The sequence below is a fragment of the Pituophis catenifer genome, unplaced genomic scaffold (assembly GCF_029215685.1).
Source record: "Pituophis catenifer annectens isolate HBS135680 unplaced genomic scaffold, rPitCat1.0.hap2 SCAF_2, whole genome shotgun sequence".
In the NCBI taxonomy this organism is placed as follows: domain Eukaryota; kingdom Metazoa; phylum Chordata; class Lepidosauria; order Squamata; family Colubridae; genus Pituophis; species Pituophis catenifer.
This window is the reverse complement of record NW_027256882.1, coordinates 147,461,074-147,481,539: the sequence shown is the minus strand read 5'-3', so window position 1 is coordinate 147,481,539 and position 20,466 is coordinate 147,461,074. Positions and strand designations below refer to the sequence as shown.

At 40.4% G+C, this 20,466-nt stretch overlaps 1 protein-coding gene across 1 annotated transcript in view; it reads right to left on the bottom strand.

The window, feature by feature from the left end:
- The window catches only part of SMURF2 (SMAD specific E3 ubiquitin protein ligase 2), a 71,546-nt gene extending 51,574 nt beyond the window's left edge, over nt 1–19,972 (bottom strand). The window contains exon 1 of the mRNA XM_070934753.1: nt 19,872–19,972. Within this exon, the coding sequence (XP_070790854.1) occupies nt 19,872–19,923 (52 nt within the window). The 5' untranslated portion in view covers nt 19,924–19,972. The remainder of the gene's footprint in view (nt 1–19,871) is intronic.
- Nucleotides 19,973–20,466: the final 494 nt, after the last annotated feature.

The window sequence follows — 20,466 nt, the reverse complement described above, 5'->3', positions numbered from 1 at the left end:
AAGCAGCAGTTGGCAGCAGTTTAATCTGACAGATATATCCACTAGCAACTATATAGTTTTAGAAAGAAATAATTAGAAAAGCTAAAATAGAATAATTACTATGTTATAATAATGTACAATACCATTTATTATGATATTAACACTCTAAAGGCAAGGTTCAATAACACTGTAGAATTATAGTTTCTACAGAGATTCTCAAATGATTCCTTTTAAATTTGTGAGTCTTTGTACAACATGTGTCAAACAGAAGCATAAAAGAGTGGGAGAACAATCAGAGAAAAACATTTTAAAATTCTGTACAGAATCAAGTTATTTGGTAGACCATCTGTTTAATAATCATAATAAATTCACTTAAATCTACAAAGTCATATTTTAAAAGAAACACTTCAGCTTCTGGGCTATAACAGTCACTTTTATACAAATAATATTATTTCTGTGTTAGTATGACCTAACTCAACTTTGTACTTCGAAAGTCTTCGGCAGACTTTTTATTTTAAAATATACAGCTATGAGTCCAGAGAATGTAAACCAATTGCTGGAACTTTTGTTTTCTTGATCCATAGTGATCTCTAGCCAAGATATTATTAAAAGTCTCTAATGGGCTGTGAGAATAATCTTGGGAAACAGGAAAAAGAGCCATCGTCTCTCTGACAAGAGGTATCTCAGCCCACAGAAGGAATGGGGATGGAGAAAGCGTCTCAGAAGGGAGACTCCCTAGTTCTTTGGAAAGTAAAGACAAGGGAAGGGAAGGAAAAAGTTCTTTCAGACTTGCAAGATTCTGTCACTGTAAATTTACAATAAAGGTAGTGTTAAGACTCTCAGATTTGGTTTCTTGTCTCAAAGGTTGACAAGATCTTAGTTAACACCATGAATGCCTTTCTGTAGGACAGCAGAGCAACTTGTTATTAAAGGAAGTTGTTGTTGTTGTTGTTGTTGTTGTTAATAATAATATTAATATTAATATTATTAGTTAATCTTTAGTGAGATTCACAGCCTTTGAGGCTGGTTAATAGCTCAGCAGCTCGAGTCCTAGGACCTAGGAACTGTTAAAGTATCGTCGGAGGATATAAGCTGTTCCAAGTAAGGTGGTTTTTTGTAGAGTCAAAACGTTCAAGTCCGGCAAATTTAGAATTTCTAAATAGCGGGGTAGCCCTTTGGGTATTGCTCCAAGGGCTCCAATTACAATTGGGACAACACACGATTTCTTTTTCCACAATCACTCAACTTCAATTTGCAAGTCCCGGTACTTTGTGATTTTTTCTTGCTGCTTATCTTCAATCCGTGCATCACCAGGTATTGCAATGTCAATGAACCATACTTTTTTCTTTTCAACTATTGTTATGTCAGGTGTGTTGTGGACCAAGTGCCTGTCAGTCTGAATCCTAAAGTCCCACAAGATTATTATGATTATTATGATTATGATTATTATTATACTTTTATTCATTAAACATGAAACTCAGTCAACTGAACATTTAAAAATGCATCACAAATATTATTGACTGGCAGTGATGGTTGAAATGGGTTGCTGCCAGCATTCTAGGTATCAACCATTATCATTATTATTATTATTATTATTATTATTATTATTATTATTATTATTCTCTTTTATTCATTAAAAATGAAACTCAGTCAACTGGACATTTGAAAATGTGTCACAAATATCATTGACTGGTGCTAATGGTTGATATGGGTTGCTGCCAGCATCCTACGTATCAACCAAGTACCTTCTTAAAATATATGATGTTCTGAGTAGCACATTTTTTTGCAGTTCCGCTGGTGTTATTGCAGGAAGCTGCAATTTCTTGAAGTGTTTTGTGAAATTCTTGGACATGGTACCAAGTGCCCCAATGACAATGAGTATCACTGTGGTGATGATGATGATGAAGAAGAAGAAGAAGAAGAAAGAAGTCTACATTGGACTCTTTGAAGCTGACAATTGTATTCTGGCTTCTATCTTTCTATTACTGAGCAATCCCAGAACCCAGTTTTCAACTTTTCCAGAAAGCAAATTAACATTGGAACCAATCAAATCGCAACAGGATGACATTCCACAGAACCAGCCCATGATAGAAAAAACAATGTTTTTGGTCCTGTAAATTTCCCAAAATAGGGAACAACCAGCTGCTTCTTCTGATCCAACTGAATTGGGGAGAAATAGTCCTGCAGATAAGCCAGTGTCAAGCTATAACAAGGTTTGATTAAAACCACCACTTTTTTGCATCTGGAAACTAATAGGAAGCCAGTGCAGAACCTATGAAATATGTGCCTATTAGCAGGCACCAATGAATACCTGGGACTTTACATATTGCATCAACTTAAGCTTCCAGATATTATCTTTAAAGACAACTCCATGCAGAACTCATTGCAGTAGCCTAATCATTCAAGTAAGGCACAGCAATCATAGAATCTCCTGTGAGTCCAGGAGGACACTGAAGTTGCAGACCTGCTCCTTCAGGGGCTGTGCAACCTATCTAGAGATAAATCAGGGGTATACTGTGTAGAGAGTAAGAAAAATGACCATAACACGCCCCATTACTAAAGCGATGAGAGACGAAACAAGTATCGAGTCCACAACAGATAGAAAATATTTTGAAGGGACTCATACAGACACATACCTAATTCACAGGAATATTAAGAACAGCACTATCGGCCTATCATTGTAGCCACTCTCAATAAAAGTAGTTTTAGTCTTCTTTTGGAGTCAATTTTTTAATCTACCTGGTAGGGCTGACTACAGATAGTGGAGGACATTTTACACACTACCCAGTCCAGTTCCTTGGAGTTAACAGGTCAGATGGAAGCCCAACAGGTAATATGGCAGCATAGAGTTTCAGTTGCCACGACAAGACTCCACCACAAAGAACTCCCTGGGATCAGCCAACAGAGATAGGGTGCTGAAGGGCTATTCCGTCAAGGGCCCAAGATAGCACCCCCTGCTAGCAGTAAATCAGACCCTCAAATGATTTGCCCACATAATCTGTGGGCATCCTCAAACACTTTCTTGAAAACACAAATCCAAATGCGTATGTAGCAAACCTTCCAAAAGGGTCCAGCTCTCTAGAGCGGGTGTCTGCAACCTGTGGCTCCCTGTCCGCTGAACCCACCACTGGCTGGCCCCGCCCCTCACCCTGGGAGGGGTGGGGCCAGGAATCCCAGTCATTCCTCGCCTCGCCTGAGAAGGTAAGGGCAATTGAGGGGGATGGAGACTCGCTCCATATTCCCGAGCGGAAGCAAAGCACCCCCATACTTGCCATATCTCACAGGCGCTTCTTCCGGCCCTTGTTGGTGCTCCGCGCACCTTGGTCGCTCGGGGAGATGCACGACTTGCTCTCCGCCCTGAGACACTGGCCCAGCCTAGTTGTAACCGATGCTCTGCATCTTAATGGGCTCCAGGAGAAGGAGGGGACACTGGTTTCCCCATTGTGAAGCGTGCTAAATTTAACTGTGATGCGCAAGGAGCTGTGAGAGTAGCGGGCAGGCTATGGAGGTGGCAACAGCAGCGGCGTCGGCCACAGACAGGCCAAGCCAGTGTCTCAGGGCGGAGAGCAAGTCACGCATTTTCCTGAGTGACCAAGGTGTGCGCAACACCAACAAGGGCCGGAAGAAGCACCTGCAAGATATGACAAGTACAAGAGCGCTTTGCTCCCACTCTGGAATATGGAGCGAGTCTCCATCGCCCACCATCGCCCTTACCTTCTCAGGCCAGGCGAGAAGTGATTGGGAGTGGAGGACAAGGGACGGGGCCAGCCAGTGGTTCAGCCGACAGGGAGCTACAGCAGGGAGACAAAAGAGCTTCATTAATCTGGGAACCTGAAATGACTCTTGATTTAAATATGATAAAAATCACCCAAAGAAGAAAGAACAACATCAGCAAAAAAACCACCACCAGCAACCTTCATCTGTTTTTGGAAATGGTTCAAGAGGGAACACACACACACACACACACACACAAGACAGAGAGACAGCGAAAGAGAGAGACAGACAGAAAGGGAGAGAGAGAGAGAGAGAGAGAAAGAGAGAGACAGATACCTGTTTCCCACAGAAAACACCAAGAGCCACAAATCTTGGGTAAACGTGGCTGGGGGGGTCATGTGACTGGATGGGAGTGAGTGATGTCGAGTTGATCACGCCCACCCAGGTTTTGTGGCTCCCAGTGATTTCTTTTCTGTGGGAAACCTGTGGTTGCAGACCCCTGCTCTAGAGGAAGTAGGGAATAATCAAACACATCTGGATCAGGAATGGCCATGACAAAGGAAGATGGTAATACCTCCATCTCCCCAGCACACAGCAACTGTTTGAAAATGAAAATAAGGTTTAAGATCTCACTGCTCACATGCATCAAAGCTGAGATAACCTTTGACAGGCCCGTGGTTTTCATGGAGGTCATGAACTCTTGGCTGTACTGTGCATGGTTCTTTCTACCTGGAGATTGAAGTCCCCCAATACCAACAGACAGAGGTCGCTGACCAGGTCCAGGATTTCAGCAAGGGTTAATAACAAGCACTACAGAGGCCAGCACATCAAAAGGCCTAACTGAACATACATGCACTCACATCCAGCAACCTTGGCCTCAGATAAGATCAACACATCGCTTCTCTTCAGTCCTGGCATCAAGGTGCCATTAATGCCCTCCTTCAGCCATGTCTCAATAATACACATCAGATCTGCCTATTTTTCTACCATCAAATCATGGGTGGTTTTATAACAGACAAACCTGGCATTAACCAGCACTGAGTCCTAGCAGCACAAGTGGAAACAACAGATTTAGAAGAAATTGGCAACCTCTCTTCCCTATAACAGCCTACTCAGTGCCTCATGCTATATCTCTTTAGCTCAATAAAACAGATATTGCAGCCAGGTTTTCCACAAAAACCCATTTCTGATTGCATCCACAGTCAGTTTTCAATCCTCTGCTTTCCTACCACCTCTTCAATCTTTTAGCCACTATTTAAGGAAGCTTTCTTATAGCTTTGTACCAGAGGTGGGTTTCAGCAGGTTCTGACCAGTTCTGGAGAACCGGTAGCGGAAATTTTGAGTTGTTTGGAGAACCGGTAAATACCACCTCTGACTGGCCCCGCCCCCATCTATTCTCTGCCTCCCAAGTCCCAGCTGATTGGGAGGAAATGGGGATTTTGCAGTAACCTTCCTCTGGAGTGGGGAGGGAATGGAGATTTTACAGTATCCTTCCCCTGCCATGCCCACCAAGCCATGCTCACAGAACTGGTAGTAAAAAAATTTGAAATCCACAACTGCTTTGTACCCTTGGATGCCCTACATCTTTCAATTTCCTGTTAAATTTAAAGGACTGGCTTCTTCATTATCTCTTAAAAAGGTTATAAACACATTTTTAAATCCATTTTCATAGCTTATCTTGTAATATTTTTAGTTCCAACTTTGGCGTTATGCTTTTGTTTTAAATTTCCAAGCGATCTAATATCAAATTGTTATAAAATCATTATTACAATATTGATCATTGATATTGATATTGACCGTTTCCTAATATGATTTGATTGCTTATTTGTTCCCTATGACTATCATTAAGTGTTGTACCTCATGATTCTTGACTAATGTATCTTTTCTTTGATGTACACTGAGAGCGTATGCACCAAGACAAATTCCTTGTGTGTCCAATCACACTTGGCCAATAAAGAATTCTAATCTAATCTAATCTAATCTAATCATTTTATTTAAAGACTGTTGCAGATACTTCCCCAATATATTAACTGCATTTTATTAGTAAACCTCACACAAAATACTATGCAATCCATACCACAATAAACAGTGCATTCAGAGACCTGGAGGCTAAAACTTACATGGCATTAAACATTTTGCTTAAGAATCAAAAGAGGACTTGTATTTCCTGCATCTGAGTTCTACACTATGTATCTGTGGGAAAATTTTCAAGTACTCTATTATTTTAAAAAAACAAAAAAGAAACATACTTAATCTAACCACACAGCTTTTATCTGTACAATTAACTCCTGTTCCCGCTAAGGAATGAGCAAAATGTGGGATTTTGAAAACTGGACTCAGAGATTAAAATGAAATAATAGTAAATAATTTTACCACAGGATAAAAGTTGTGAAAAATATAGATGTTAGTAAAAGAGTAAAAAGTAATTATTAAGTGTATCACAGTTTCTTCCTTCAATTTTACCCATACAATCAATTCACTGCATGGATGTCACCTAATTATCACTATAATTTGTACTTACCAACAATTTCTGCTGTTTAAAGGACCGAGGGGGAAAAAAACGCAAGCACAGAGCTTTAAGTCATAAAATAAACTGTGCTACATATGATGAATTCTCATAGACGCTCATGGCACACCTATACATTTATTACATTCATAAGCCTATGAAGAGCAGATGGGTATAGTGGTTAAGATGCCAGGCTAGAAATCAGGAGACCATGAATTTTAGTTCCACTTTGGCATGAAGCTACCTGAATGACCTTGGGCCATTGGTGGGCTACTGCCAGTTTGGACCAGTTCGGGCAATCCGGCAGTTGTAACTTACAGGTTGACCCGCCCCCCCCGCCCGGCGCTATACCGTCCTATTTAGCTGCATTTTTTAAGTCACGCGCATGCACTCACATTTTTGGTACTGGGGAGAACCTTATGCTGCCCACCTCTGCCTTGGGCCATTCACTCTCAGACCCAGGATGAAGACAATATCAAACCAATTCTGACATCTTAACAAGAAAATTGCAGGGACTAGTCTAGGCAGTCATCAGGAGTCAATACTACAGTATATGAAAGTTTCCCATACACATATTTTTATTACAGAAAATATTCTATCTGCCATATTTTTCAGCCTGTCACTTACCAAAATCTTAAAATAGAAAAAATAATTATGCATATGTACATAAAATGTGACACAGAATGTTAAAATCTCAACTACCAAGTTTCTTCCAAAGCACATTTTTGGTGTATACTTTCATAGCCAATATCTACATCTGGTCTAGACAACAGATTATTTGACATTTCACCAGCAACTATGGCTGGCATCAGTGGTGGGATTCTACCAGTTCGGACAAACCGTTAGCTCCGACTTTCAGCCATGAGTGAACCGGTTCGCTCTGATTTTGAAGTTGGCCCAGCCACCCGCCCCTGCTTTATATTTATCTATATTTCTATTTCCAAAGCCTATCTGATCAGCGCGGCAGAGTGGACTGCTGCGCCTCAGCTGTTTTCCTTGCCAGCAGCAATGCGGAAGGTGAGTTTTCTGCAAACTGCACATGCGCGCGCAGTGTAGCAAACTGGTTGTTAAACCAGTAGGATCCCACCGCTGGCTGGCATGTTACAGGCTAAGTGGTCTGAAAACCACAGGCAACTGAGAAGATTGACTGGCCTCCTGTCTCTATAGCTATAGATACCTATATAGGTATCCTGGGGGCCAACTGGTCTGGTTTATGGCTAGACCAGTACTGAAAATACACTTTAGAATAACTCTTGTAAATTCCTCATCAGTTCCTTTAGCCTGTTCTATGAAACAGGATATGCAAGATCTTCATATCAACATTTTCCTTTTTTAGATTTTTAGATTAGGTATCAGGAGGAGAGATGAGGTGGGTCAAGAGTTTCCTCCCATGAACAATAACAAACAAGAGCTACACAACCATGTTAACCACACCTCAGATGAGACAGAATACAATTAGTTTAGCTCTTAACACTATTGGCATTGTAAGAACATGAAGAAATGGAAATGCTTTTAAGCTAGTGCAGAATGCTTATATCAAAATATCCAATACAACACTTTAGAAAAATATGTACAAGTACTTAGAAAATCCCCTGAAATCCTGCTGTGCTGCTCACTGCAGTGTTCCAAGGAGGAATAAATGAAGAATGATGGGAGTATATCAAGAATAGAGCTGCGGTGGCACAGTGGTTAGAATGCAGTACTATAGGCTACCTCATTGCTCACTCCAGCAGTTCAATAAGGTAAGACCTGCGTCCCACTTCTCACCCGCCCCATCTGCCACGCCCAAATTGCATCCCTAAAGAGGGCGGGTGGCTAAGCGAAGAGCAGGAGCCCTATCATGCCTGGCGAGGGAGGGAGGAGAGACGGCAAGGGGAGCCACATCTCGCTCCACACATCTCGCTTCTCCCCTGCCCCACCTGCCACCCCTCTCGATAAAGATATGGTGGGGAAGGGAAGCAGCTGTTGCTATTGGGGTGGTGTGGGATGTGTTGGGCTGCTCAGCTGATGCAAAGAACAGGGAGAGAAGGTGATGGCGGCGACGGGACATCCAGTCCCACCCTCGTCATCTCCTGCACTCCCAAAATAATAAGACCCCTCCGATAATAAGGCCAAGCCCTTATTTGGGGGGTCAAAAGAAAATAAGACCCTGTCTTATTTTCGATGAAACAACAGTATGTACTGCTTCATAGTCTTTACAGCCCTCTCTAAGGGGTTTACAAAGTCAACATATTGCCCCCAACAATCTTTGATCCTCATTTTACCGACCTCGTAAGGATGGAAGGCTGAGTCAACCTTGAGCCTGGTGAGATTCAATCTGTCAAACTGCTGGAGCCGGTGATCACAGAAGTAGCCTACAGTACTGTACTCTAACTATTGTGCCACCGTGGCTCTTAACAATATGATGATGTGATGTTCATCCATCGTGTTTGAAGAGGACCTTGACATCTAACAGGTTGTGGACTGTCCCCCATGTTTCTGTAGGTGACTGGTAAGGCCTATACAGGCACAAAATATTCTACCGCATGTTGGGCAGACATGTGTGAGCAGCATTGTTGCAGCATTTGCAGCTCTGGCTTTGCAGAATGCTCGCTTCTCTTGTGCTATGGATGTTCTTCTGTCCTCAGATGTCTGGCAGCCTTGGTGGATCAGCATGTGCCATGTTGATCGATCTTGTGCCAGGGTTTCCCAGGAGGTGGTGTCAATATCCAGGGACTTGAAGGAGACTTTCAACATGTCTTTGAATCGCTTCCGTTGTCCCCCGTGCAATCGCTTTCCTTGAGACAGCTCACCATAGAGGAGCTGTTTGGGGATGCGATGGTCTGGCATCCTTGCAACATGGCCTGCCCAGCGTATCCGGGCTTGCATCAGCAGGGTATGAATTGATGGCAGGCCTCCTCTGGAGAGGACTTCTGTGTCTGGCACCTTGTCCTGCCACCAGATCCTCAGAATTCTATGGAGGCAGGTCATGTGGAAGTGGTTCAATTGCCTAGCGTGCCTCCTGTATACAGTCCAAGTCTCACTGGCATACATCAAGGTAGTTAGCACTACTGCTTGGTAGACTTTGAGCTTTGTAGCAAGGCTTATTCCACGGCAGTCCCACGCATTGGTCTGTAGTCTGCCAAATGCAGAGCTCGTCTTGGCAATTGCAGTGACAATTGACCTCAATGTCAATTGTCACTGCACGGGAGAGAGTGCTGCCAAGGTATGTAAATTGGTCCACTGCTTGCTGCTTTTGTCCCTTCACTGTGATGGTGGGTTCTTGATGTTGGGCTTTCAGAGCTGGCAGATGCATCACTTCCATCTTCTTTATGTTGATAAGGAGGCCAAAGTTGTTGCATGCTGCTGCAAATTTGTCCATACTGGCTTGCATTTCCTGCTTTGATCCAGCATTCAGGGTACAGTCATCAGCAAAGAGGAGGTCATGTAGCACAGTCTCCTTTATCTTGGTGACAGCCTGGAGCGATTAAAGCTTTGGAAACGATATTCTGATGCATGAAATGATTTTTCTATACCTACAAAGATTAAAATCATACAAATTGTTCCCCTGTTGTAGTCCATGAAAGCAAAAGTTGGACTTTGAGGAAACCAACTAACACATAATCAAAAAAAGGTTAGCAAGCATTGCTCTCACATGCTTTTGTCTTTTACAGTTCTTACACAGAATATTAATAGAAGTTTTACTATTACTGGATTCTATGGTTTTAAAAATAATTTAATAGGTTTTTTTTCCCTCCCACCCTTTAGTAACTTGAAATCTTTATGATGCAAAGCATAATCCATTTAAATTTTCATCTTTTCCTTCAGTCATAAGACCCTGGGCCTTTCCTCACTATTATCTAACCACAGCAGAAACATGTCCTGGCAACCTTTTTTTTTCTGCCATATTCCATTGGCACTGCTTTTATCTCATCTCCACCTCATAAATAAGACAGGTTTAAGTCATATTTAGCTGTATTAATTTAAAGTAGCATTTTCTCTCTTAAACTCACATAATCTCAATGGCAACTGCAATTTATGTAAAATCTGTTACACTTCTCCCATTTTATCAGAGGCAAAGCTAGGTACAACTAGAGGACAGCAGCAAAAATATACTAAGTGTTTCCAACTGCTACTTCCCCTCCAATCTCTGGTAAGTCTCATCTGCCACTATTCTACTTAGAGCTCCCTTAAGTGATAGATACTGCAGCCCTATGCATATTTAAATAGCCCAACTGGGCTACATTATTCAACTGGCAATACTATAGCAGTTTTAATTTTATTACCCTTTCTGGTTTACCATAAGTCTGAAAAAAAGGTAACAAGCTGATGTACAGCTAGGCCCTACAGACTCCTGAACAAAAAAATGATTTTGTAAAACGAACAGTGGAGTTATTTATCCTGACGAGGTATAGAAATTATAGAAATGTGCAAAAATCTTAACTTCCCTCACAATCAGTTTCAATACAACCTTTTTTCTGGTTGACCAGTGTCTTTAAGAATTCATTAATTTCATAACTGAGGCTCAAAGATGATATTTTTTCTAGTGTTTGTAAGCCTGTGGGATCTCCACGTTGTAAACCTGTTATCTAGCAAAGAAAGAAAATCACTAGTGAAATTTATCTGATACAAAATAACACATGGAAAACTTATTGCTTCACTGGAGGGAAGGAACACGAAGACAATTAAGTTCTTTGAAAGTACATTGCAGTAGCCAACCTGACACATATAAGAAGTCTATAAATAGGACATAAATATAGATAGCCCTTTCTTAACCCCAGCTGCTCTTCCTCCAGCAGCGAGCATTGAGAAGCACACTGCCTCTGTTACTGGAAATAAACTATACTGACTACAAGTCATAAACATCTTTAGAATAATTTTATTACAATATCTGTAAAGATATTGAACAGGGAAACAGACATGGAAAAATAAGAAGAGTCTTTCAAAATATCTCTGAATTCAAAAAGAGGTTTAATCACAAATTGGTACGCCATCAATGGACAGACAGAAAATTATTCAAAGGAGATCAAACTGTGAGGAATGGATACACTAAAACACAGTACAGTAGAGGTGTCATCATCCAAGTCATTTTAAAAGATATTCCCTACTTTACAAAAATCTCTAATGCAAGAAGATAAAGTTAGATCAACACTCTGGTCATTACTGAGTCACAAGGTTACAGGAGCTGATGGAATCCCAAAAATAATGGCAAGCAACAGAAGTATCAGTGTCAGCAAATCTAGAGAACAACACATTGGTTCTAGTACCACAAAAATATTTATGAGTGTGCAAATTATCATAAAATACCCCTAATTTCACATGCTAGCACAATAACATTTAGGATCATCAAACACAGATTAGAGTCCTACATCAAAAAAGAGATGCCACAGGAAGCTGGCTTTAGAAATGGCTGCAGAACATGAGACACTAATGCATGCTGGGAAATTGAGAAAGCCAAAGGATCCCATGGAAACAGGAATCCCACTGGGAATCCCACATCTCATCCTCACGAACAACTTATTACAGATGAGGAAGCCACAATATGGACAGAACATGGTAAAGCAGACTGACACCAAGTTGGCAAAAGACTGTGGCAAGGCTGTATCCTCTCCATTATTTTAATTGTTGCCCACACAGTCTGTCTGATGTTCAGACTGGATTTGGCATTTTATCCACCTATCAAGTCCTTCCCAAAGACCTGGGATAGGGAAATGTTGTTTAATGATGTTAAAAAGTATCCTTGCAGGATGTAAGCTGTCCCAAGCAAAATTGCCTTTTGCAATTGCGTGGGGGTGACCTTGTCAATGCTGATGTTGTTCATGTGGTACTTCAGGTGTTTTGAGAATGCATCCAAGGTGCCAATTATTATTGGTAATATCTTTGCTTTCATATTACTTCTATTTGCAGATCTGTATATTTTGTGATTTTTACCAGTTCTTTCTCTTCTACTCTGCTATTTTTATCCTGCCTTTTCAACTTATATGCTGAATATATATTAAGGGAAGCTGGACTGGAAGAAAATAAGTGTGGTTTTATAATTGGAGAAGAAACTTCAGTAACCTGCCCTATGCCAGTTATATTACCCTGATAGCTGAGAATACAAAAGATCTGCAGGCCTTAGTAATAAAACTCAATGAGCACTGTGAACAAATACACTAGAATTAAAAGAACAAATTAATGAAAATGAAGAAATCAACTAATTTAAAAATGGGCAATAAGATATTGAAGTGATAGATAACTTCTGCCACTTAGGATCAACCATTAACAATAAAGGAACAAGCAGTCAATGAATACATTGCAAACTAGTACTTGGTAAAGCACCCATCTAGCTCTTGGAAAAGATATTCAAATGCCATTATGTCTCTCTGCTTATAAAGATCAGAATCATGCAAACCCTAGGGGATCATCAAACAAATCAACTCAGAATTCTCAGCCGAGGCACAAATGACAGGCTCAAATTATCATATTTTGGACATATTATACAAAAACCTAGTTCCCTAACGAAAGTTCTAATGTTGGGAAAGGTGAGAGGAGAGAGAAGAGGATGTTCAGCAACAATGTGGATGGACTCAAGTTTCAGTGGTGATGAGGGCACCATTGGAAGATCTAAAAGACCAAGTTGGAGACAAGGCCTTAATGCTATGGAAATATCATAGAAAGACCTGAAGTGAACAGTTCTTGTGAGGAAGCCCACTAATATCCCTGAGTTGGTAGCCAATACTTTGAATTGGGCAGCTAGTAGTAACCAATACAGCAACTTTAATATTCCTGCTATTCTGCAGTAGCTGGTTGCACCACCGGCAGTTTAGCCACTGGTTTCTGTGCCAACTACAATCTACATGTTATTTCTAAAGATAGGCCTACATTGTAGTCCAAATACATTCTGATCCAGATGCGAGTTTAAAAAAAGCAGACAAGTACTGTTATCATCTATAAACCTTTCCTGTGATATATCAAGCACCTGAGAATATGTACCAACTTTTTAAGAGAACGTGTCTCCCTCCTCCCAAGCAAAAAGTACATGAGATATGGATGAGGTGCCAGACATTCTCTATCCTAGCCCTTATCCCAGTGATGGCTAACCTTTTTGCCATCGCGTGCCAAAAGCGGGGGGAGTGCGGGGGGGAGTCGTGTGCATGCGTGTCCACACCCATACTTCTTTGTGCCCAACCCCTCTGTGCATTCATGCGCAACCCCCCCTGCGCTCCCCCCACTTTTGGCACGGAGTTTGGGGAGGGCGAAAATGCCCCCCCCGGAGGACCTCTGGAGGCCAGAAACAGCCATAGGTTCGTCATCACAGCCCTATGCCATAGAACACATTCTCTAGAGATACATTTTCTCACAGTATTTGAAAAACAGAAGTGCACTGGTAATTAAAAGTTTGTGAATCTTTTTCAATTTTTAATATTTCTGCATAAATATAACCTAAAATGTGAACTGTTCCCCACAATTCAAAAAATGAATCAAAAATATACTCGATCATTTATTTGTTGAGGAAAATTATTCAATAGTAATAGCATTTAGACTTATATACAGCTTCATAGTCCTTTACAGCCCTCTCTAAGCAGTTTACAGAGTCAGTTTATTGCCCCCAACAATCTGGATCCTCATTTTACTGACCTTGGAAGTATGGAAGGCTGAGCCAACCTTGAGTCAGTGAGAATTAAACTGGTGGCAGTCAGCAGAATAAGCCTGCAATACTGCGTTCTAACCACTGTGCCACCAAGGCTACATATTTGTGTGTGTGTATGGCAAAAGCATGTGAACCTTTGCTTTCAGTAACTGGTGTGCCCCCCACCCCGGGAACAATAACTGCAAGTAAACATTTTTGATAAGTGTAGAATTGTCTTGTCAATTTGGCTTGAAGGAATTTTAGTCCATTCCTCCTTATAGAAGAGTTTCAACTCAAGAATGTTATTGGGCTTCCTCACATGAACTGCTCACTTCAGGTCTTTCAAAACTTCGATATAGGGTTAAGGATATGATTGAAATTTGGCCATTAACTTTCTTCTGCTTTAACCATTCTTTAGTTCTTAGTCATGTGGCCTGTGTGTTTTGCATCATTGTCTTGCTGCATGATCCACTTTCTCTTGAGCTTCGGTTCGAACACATATTTTTTGCTAGAATTTGCCGATACAGTTCAGAATGTATATCAATGACAGCAAACTGTCCTGGTCCAGATGCAGCAACGCAGGCCCAAATCACGATACTGCCACCACGTTTCACAGATGAGACAAGATTCTTATGCTGGAATGCAGTGTTTGCTTTTGCCAAACAGAATGCTTTTCATTGAAGCCAGAAAGTTCTATTTTGGTCTCATCAGTCCACAGAACATTCTTTCAATAGCCTTCTGGCTCATCCATATGGTCTTACACAAACTGTAGATGGGCGGCAATGTTCTTTTTGGAAAGTAGTGGCTTTCTCTTTACAACTCTGCCATGTACACCACTGTTGTTTATGCAGAAATGCTGAAAATTCAAAAGGATTCACAAATGTTTTAAGCAGCACTGTAACTCTCATTATGCCTTTATACCAACTTGATCATGCTCAGATTTATCATTTTTCTTTACTTGTTTACTATTTTTTTTAATTCATGCTTTTTTATTCACTGTTGAGTCTTAATTATTTAGGGTGTTCTAAAAAAATTACAAAGAAATAAAGCATTCCAGAATTGCTGTTACTTATCATTGTACAATGACAGCACAGAGACAGATGGTGGAATGGTTTATCCGAAGTACTTCTATGATATCTATCCTGAATTTTTCTCCATCTCCAGTCCTAGTGTAATTTTGCTAACCATTTTCTCCCTGCCATATATTAAATACACTTCTATCATTTCCAATCAAACTCATTCTGTTTTCCTCATAAGGGTTATTTCTAGCTCCTTGATCATTTTACTATCTTTTGCAGTTTTTTCAATTCTTGCTTCAGATCATACTTAAGAATCTTCTATTTCTTAAAATAAGATCATTTAAAGTCACAGACTGAAAACACAAGTTGTTTTCAAGAAGCATAACCAAGAAGAATTTGAGAGAAGTTTCCAAGAGACAGTGATATATTTTTAAATTTTGAGTGCTTTGTTTTGTTTTGTTTTTGTGTATGTCCAACTCATTTTCCAGATAATTCTAGAAATTCTTTCTCAGCCATTTGGTTCATGTTAGTTCATGTGTATCAATACAAGATAAAAGCCAGAACTGCTCACAAGTGCTTATAATGTGGCCACCAGTTTGTTTGATTTTTTTTCTCAAAATACATCTCCTTAAACAAGAGAGACTAATATAATTCCCATACTTCATCATTATCTTAATGATTTAATGACTAAAAAATAGCTATGCTCCTATTATATATTGTATTTATTAAGTTTGATGGTATTACAGGTACTTCCTTATTATAATTAGGATTCAGCATCTTTGTGAATCCATAAATTCAATAGCAATATACATACTCTGATCCAAAACATTTAAACTACAGCATTAGATTAATAGAACAATCCTTCATTCAAATTATTATGTAAATAGTGTGTGAAGTATCTTCCTTAAAGTTCATTTGGTGTGTCATTCTGTGGAATTTTCATGACTGATAAATGAAAAACAATCTGAAATTCATTAAAAATAAAGTCTCCATTGAGTCAGTCTCAAATCCTATATGTTGATTTCTTGGCAATTATGCAAAAGTAGTTTGCCACTGTTTTCTTCCTGATTTTTTTTTTAAATTTAGCCATCTAGTATACTGCTAGATGTTTTTTAAATGCAGATAAAGCTTTTATCAAGTAGTTATTTGCATCATTCATGAAATTCTATGATTCAGATATAGCTACTTTCCATAGCTATTTTTATTTAAAATTATTGCTTTTACCTTTTTTCCTTTCACCCCTGTTAAGGGGTGAGAATCTGAATAGTGCATAATGCATTTTGATTAATGGCTCTAAAAACTAATCAGCTGTAATCCTTAAAAAATGATTTCTCAGCTGCAACTCAGTACAGAAAGCAGAACAAACTTACATTTGAAAACAAAAGAAAAAGCATTTGGGCCTTTTCCCTTAAGAAACAAGAAATTAAGGAAATCCAAAATCAACACTTCAAACAATCCAATTCTTTTCCAACTTTAATTTATATGAGGCAAATGACATTAGTAATCCCTGAGCTATTTTAATACTACTATCATTGGTAGAAAAGTTGAAGGAAGAAACTAATTTTTATCCTAATATGTGTCCGTATTTGTTTAAACAATTTATATGGTTACCCATTTAACAACTTTGGCTGTAGGTGACAAAAAATAAAAATAAAAAACCTCAATTAATTAAAAACAAATTACAACTATAATCAACCAATATATCACATCAGCAATCCAAAAAGATCATTGTGTCTTACAATCAGAGTTTTTTTAAAAGCCATAAATAAACCAATCAACAAGGTCACCTAACAAGCTGGCTGAAATTGTGAGAGAACCACCAGGTGTTTACCAAGTTAGAAAAGGCCAAGAGGGTCAGGGGCCATCTGGATCTCTGGGAGGATGCTGTTCCACAGGACAGGTGCTGGAACAGAGAAGGCTTAACACCTAAGTCCCACAAGATGGCGCTGCTTAATAGAAGGGACCCAGAACATGGCCACCATGTTGGTTCTGGTAGAGTGAGCAGAAACAGTTTGAGACAGGATGTTTGACAAATAATATATCCATATATTGTTGATAACTGAGAAAAAATATCGCAAATGATTCCATTTACAACTGTACAAAATTAATATGGAAAAGAACTATGAAAAGATATTCTAAAAAAATATGTCTTTGTAATGATTATAGAACAAAGACCTATATAACACTTACAGCAAAGGTATGCCAAACATTCCTCAAGCGTTCTTAAAGTCTCACAAAGAATCAATCTTTTCTTCTAAATCAGGTCTAGGCTAAATATTTTATTTGGCTGCTCAAAATGAACAGAGTAGTTGGGCATTAGGTCCAAATCAATTCTTGGACTCACATCAAACATTATCCTGTAATTTATCAAGTCAGTGAGAACAATGTTTCTAGCTAGAACCTTAAATGTTTACATCCTGAAAATAGCTAATTGAATCCAGTTTTTCCAAACTATTTTTCAGTCTGTATCATCACACTCCGAGATAATAAATTTGAAATATGTATTACGTTTGTTATATAATTAATCTAGACAAGAGGTTCAAAAGTTTATGAAATCTAAATATATATAGTACAAAGAAATGAGATTCTTAGAGCAAACAGCATCTAAACATACTGAAAGCACATACTTATTCAAACAGTTTCAGTTAAATTTGTAGTTTCAGATATTTAAAATCAGCATAATTTTAGCATCAAAAATTATTGGAAGTAAATTTTTAATCAGGATGAGAATCAAACTGCAGGAGGCATGGAATTGAGGCATTCTACAAAACCTTAAAAACTCAATAGTCCACAGCATGTTTTATTCAGAAACCCCAAAGTTCTATATTGCTTACTTCTAAATAAATATTATGATTATAGCATTATTTTTTTTAAAATATTGTTCTAAAGCATTTTAAGTACTAAAGATTCCTTAGAGACTATGGAAAAAAGAGACATTATGTGCAGACTAGATAGTTAGCCAAATGGTGTATCCTCTCCAGTGTTAAATATTTTGTTGATATATGATTACTAAGAATAGACAATTCTAATTCTTATTGTTTTCAAAGAATATTACAAAATTGATTTGTTAATCAAGTTACAATACTTGCTATTATTTACTCAAGGTTCTTAGGATCTACTGGAGTACATTGAGTTTTAAAAGTGTACCTCTTAAATTAACTACTGTGTTTGCCTTTTGAATAAGCTCTTGAAATAAATGATTTCCCTTTAATCTCTTAATTAGGGTATTATCATGAACAATGCCATATATATTAGTATGTAACAGAAAAATTAGAAACTAAAATAGAAATACAGAAGTCAAAAACAATTGCTTAAAAATATTTTCCTCTTGGCACATCAGCAGGTTTTTAAAGCTTAAAAGATTTGTTCTGCAGTATGATAGTTTAGTAATATCAAACACAGAATTACAAAACATTTCAAGAAGTTACTGGAAAAACCTTTACTACATAAGGATTACACATTTTTTATATGCAAACTCATAATTTGTTAAACAACATAATCTCAATAGCACAATGTAAAACACTTCAACATAATTATATTGCATTGGGGGCTATTCTCCACTATACAGTTGTCATAAACTCTACTGAACACAGTGGAATTAACTTTCTGAGTAAAACATGGGTTGCAGATTTATTAGAACATATAAACATGTAAGATTTATATCAGCAATCATATGCAATATTGTAAATGAAAACCTATAATTTTAATGTTTCAATATATGAAAAAATATATTGGCATTTAAAAACTTGCTACAATATCAAAATGTAAATAAAACTATCGTTTATGTTCTTTTATATGCTTCTGTCCCTCTTAAGTAACAATCCTACATAGAATTGATTGAGACCAAGTTCCAACAAAAGCATGCATAGTGTATTTTGTTTAAAGTAGAAGTAAACTGCAATATTAAAAGGTAGGCTTTGTTTGTTTGTTTAAATTACAGGACTCATCTACTTCAGGTAGATATTGATGTAAACTGCAAATGTTCTGAAAAATCTAATTATGCTTGTATTCCATACAACATCGCAAGGAGCTATATACCCAGGTAACCTTACACAACCTTCCCCTATGGTGGTTGATTCAAGAGAGCAGCAGAGCACATCAAAACAAAGAGTACAAAGAGGCGGAAAACTGATTCAAGTTTACGCTCAAAAACTTTGGAACTTACACTGAACCTTCAAGTGGGCTTAATCCTCTAAGCGTTGCAATATTTAATTTCATACAGCATAAACCGTTTACTGGCTTTAATTAATCCCCCTAAACCCTGCAAATAGTAAAATCAGAGGAAGAATTAAAAACCGCGGAAAAGCAGAATCCGTCCCGCTCACCCCAGCGATTCAAACTGGGATTGTTTTCCACCTTTCCGAATAACCAGCCCTGCAAGTCCTTGCGGCGTCTACAATTTCGTCTCTAGGATTTCACTTTTCTTTTTTTTTTTCTTTCCGCGCTTCCACACCAACCTTTCCGCTGCCCTTCCCTTTCCAGCCCCTCAGCCGCATCTTTTCTTTTCTTTTCTTTTTTTTTTGCCCAGAAATGTGGGGGATGAAGAGTTTTAATTTTCTCCCAAGGCCTGGATGCTTTCGGGGGAATCCGGAGGGAGCCCCCCCAGGTTCAATCTCAAAGGCACCCAAGCAGTTTATTCGCTTCAGCTCAGCAAACTCGACCCACCCGGCCACGGAGCTCTTCCCGTTTCTTCTCTCCAAGCTCCCCTTTCCTTACCCTGCACCGGGCCCTCTCCTCCCACGCCCTCGCCGACCACCGCCCCGCCACCCCCGAGAACGCTTTCCTCCCCGGCTGCGACCCTCTCTCTCTCTCTCTCCCCACTGAAACAAAGCCGGGCCGCGCTTTCCTCGCCACGCCGCCCACGGCACGACCCACGCATTTCCTCTCTTCCCTCACACCCCCAAACTCGCGCTCCCAGGTCGAGGGGCTCCTTCAGCCCCGTCGTCCTTCCCGACCCCCCAGTCGCCTCCTTCCCCCCCATACGCACCCCCCCCAGGCCTGGCGGCGCCCTCCGCGGGCCCAGCAACGTGTGCGCCGGGCAGCCCCGCAGAGCCCACCTCACCTGTCAGGCGCAGCTTGACGGGCCCGTTCCTCCGGGGGCCCTGGTTGGACATGACACCGTGGATCCTCCGGGAATGCGGCGCAGCCGTTCTCGGGCCCTCCCCGCCAGGGACGCGGCGGGGAGAGAGAGGGAGGGAGGGAAGGAAGGCGGGCGGGCGGGCAGGCAGGGGCGGGGTGGGACGGGACCCGCTAATGGAGTCGGGCCGGCCGCGGCTCAGAGCAGCAGAAGCAGCAGCAGCAGCGACGTTGGCGGCGGCGGCGGCCGCCGAAGGAAGAAAAGCCCGGATGTGCCCAATGTCGCCATGAGCGGGGGGCAGCGCCAGGAGGAGGAGGAGGAGGAAGAAGAGACGCAGCCGCCTTGTCTTCCGCCCCCTGCCCGAGGCTCAGCCGGCCAGGGCAACAAAGCAGAGCGGCCGACAGAGCAGCTTTGACTTGGCGGGCGAGCGGGTGGCTGTGTCGGCTGTTGCAAAAGGAAGGGTTGTTAATTGCTGCCGCCGCCGGCCTTTAGAGCGCTCTCCAGGCTGCAAGGAGCAAAAAACCCGGTTTCGTCACGCGCAGAGGGAGTCCCTCAGGGCATTCCCACATAGGCTTCCCCT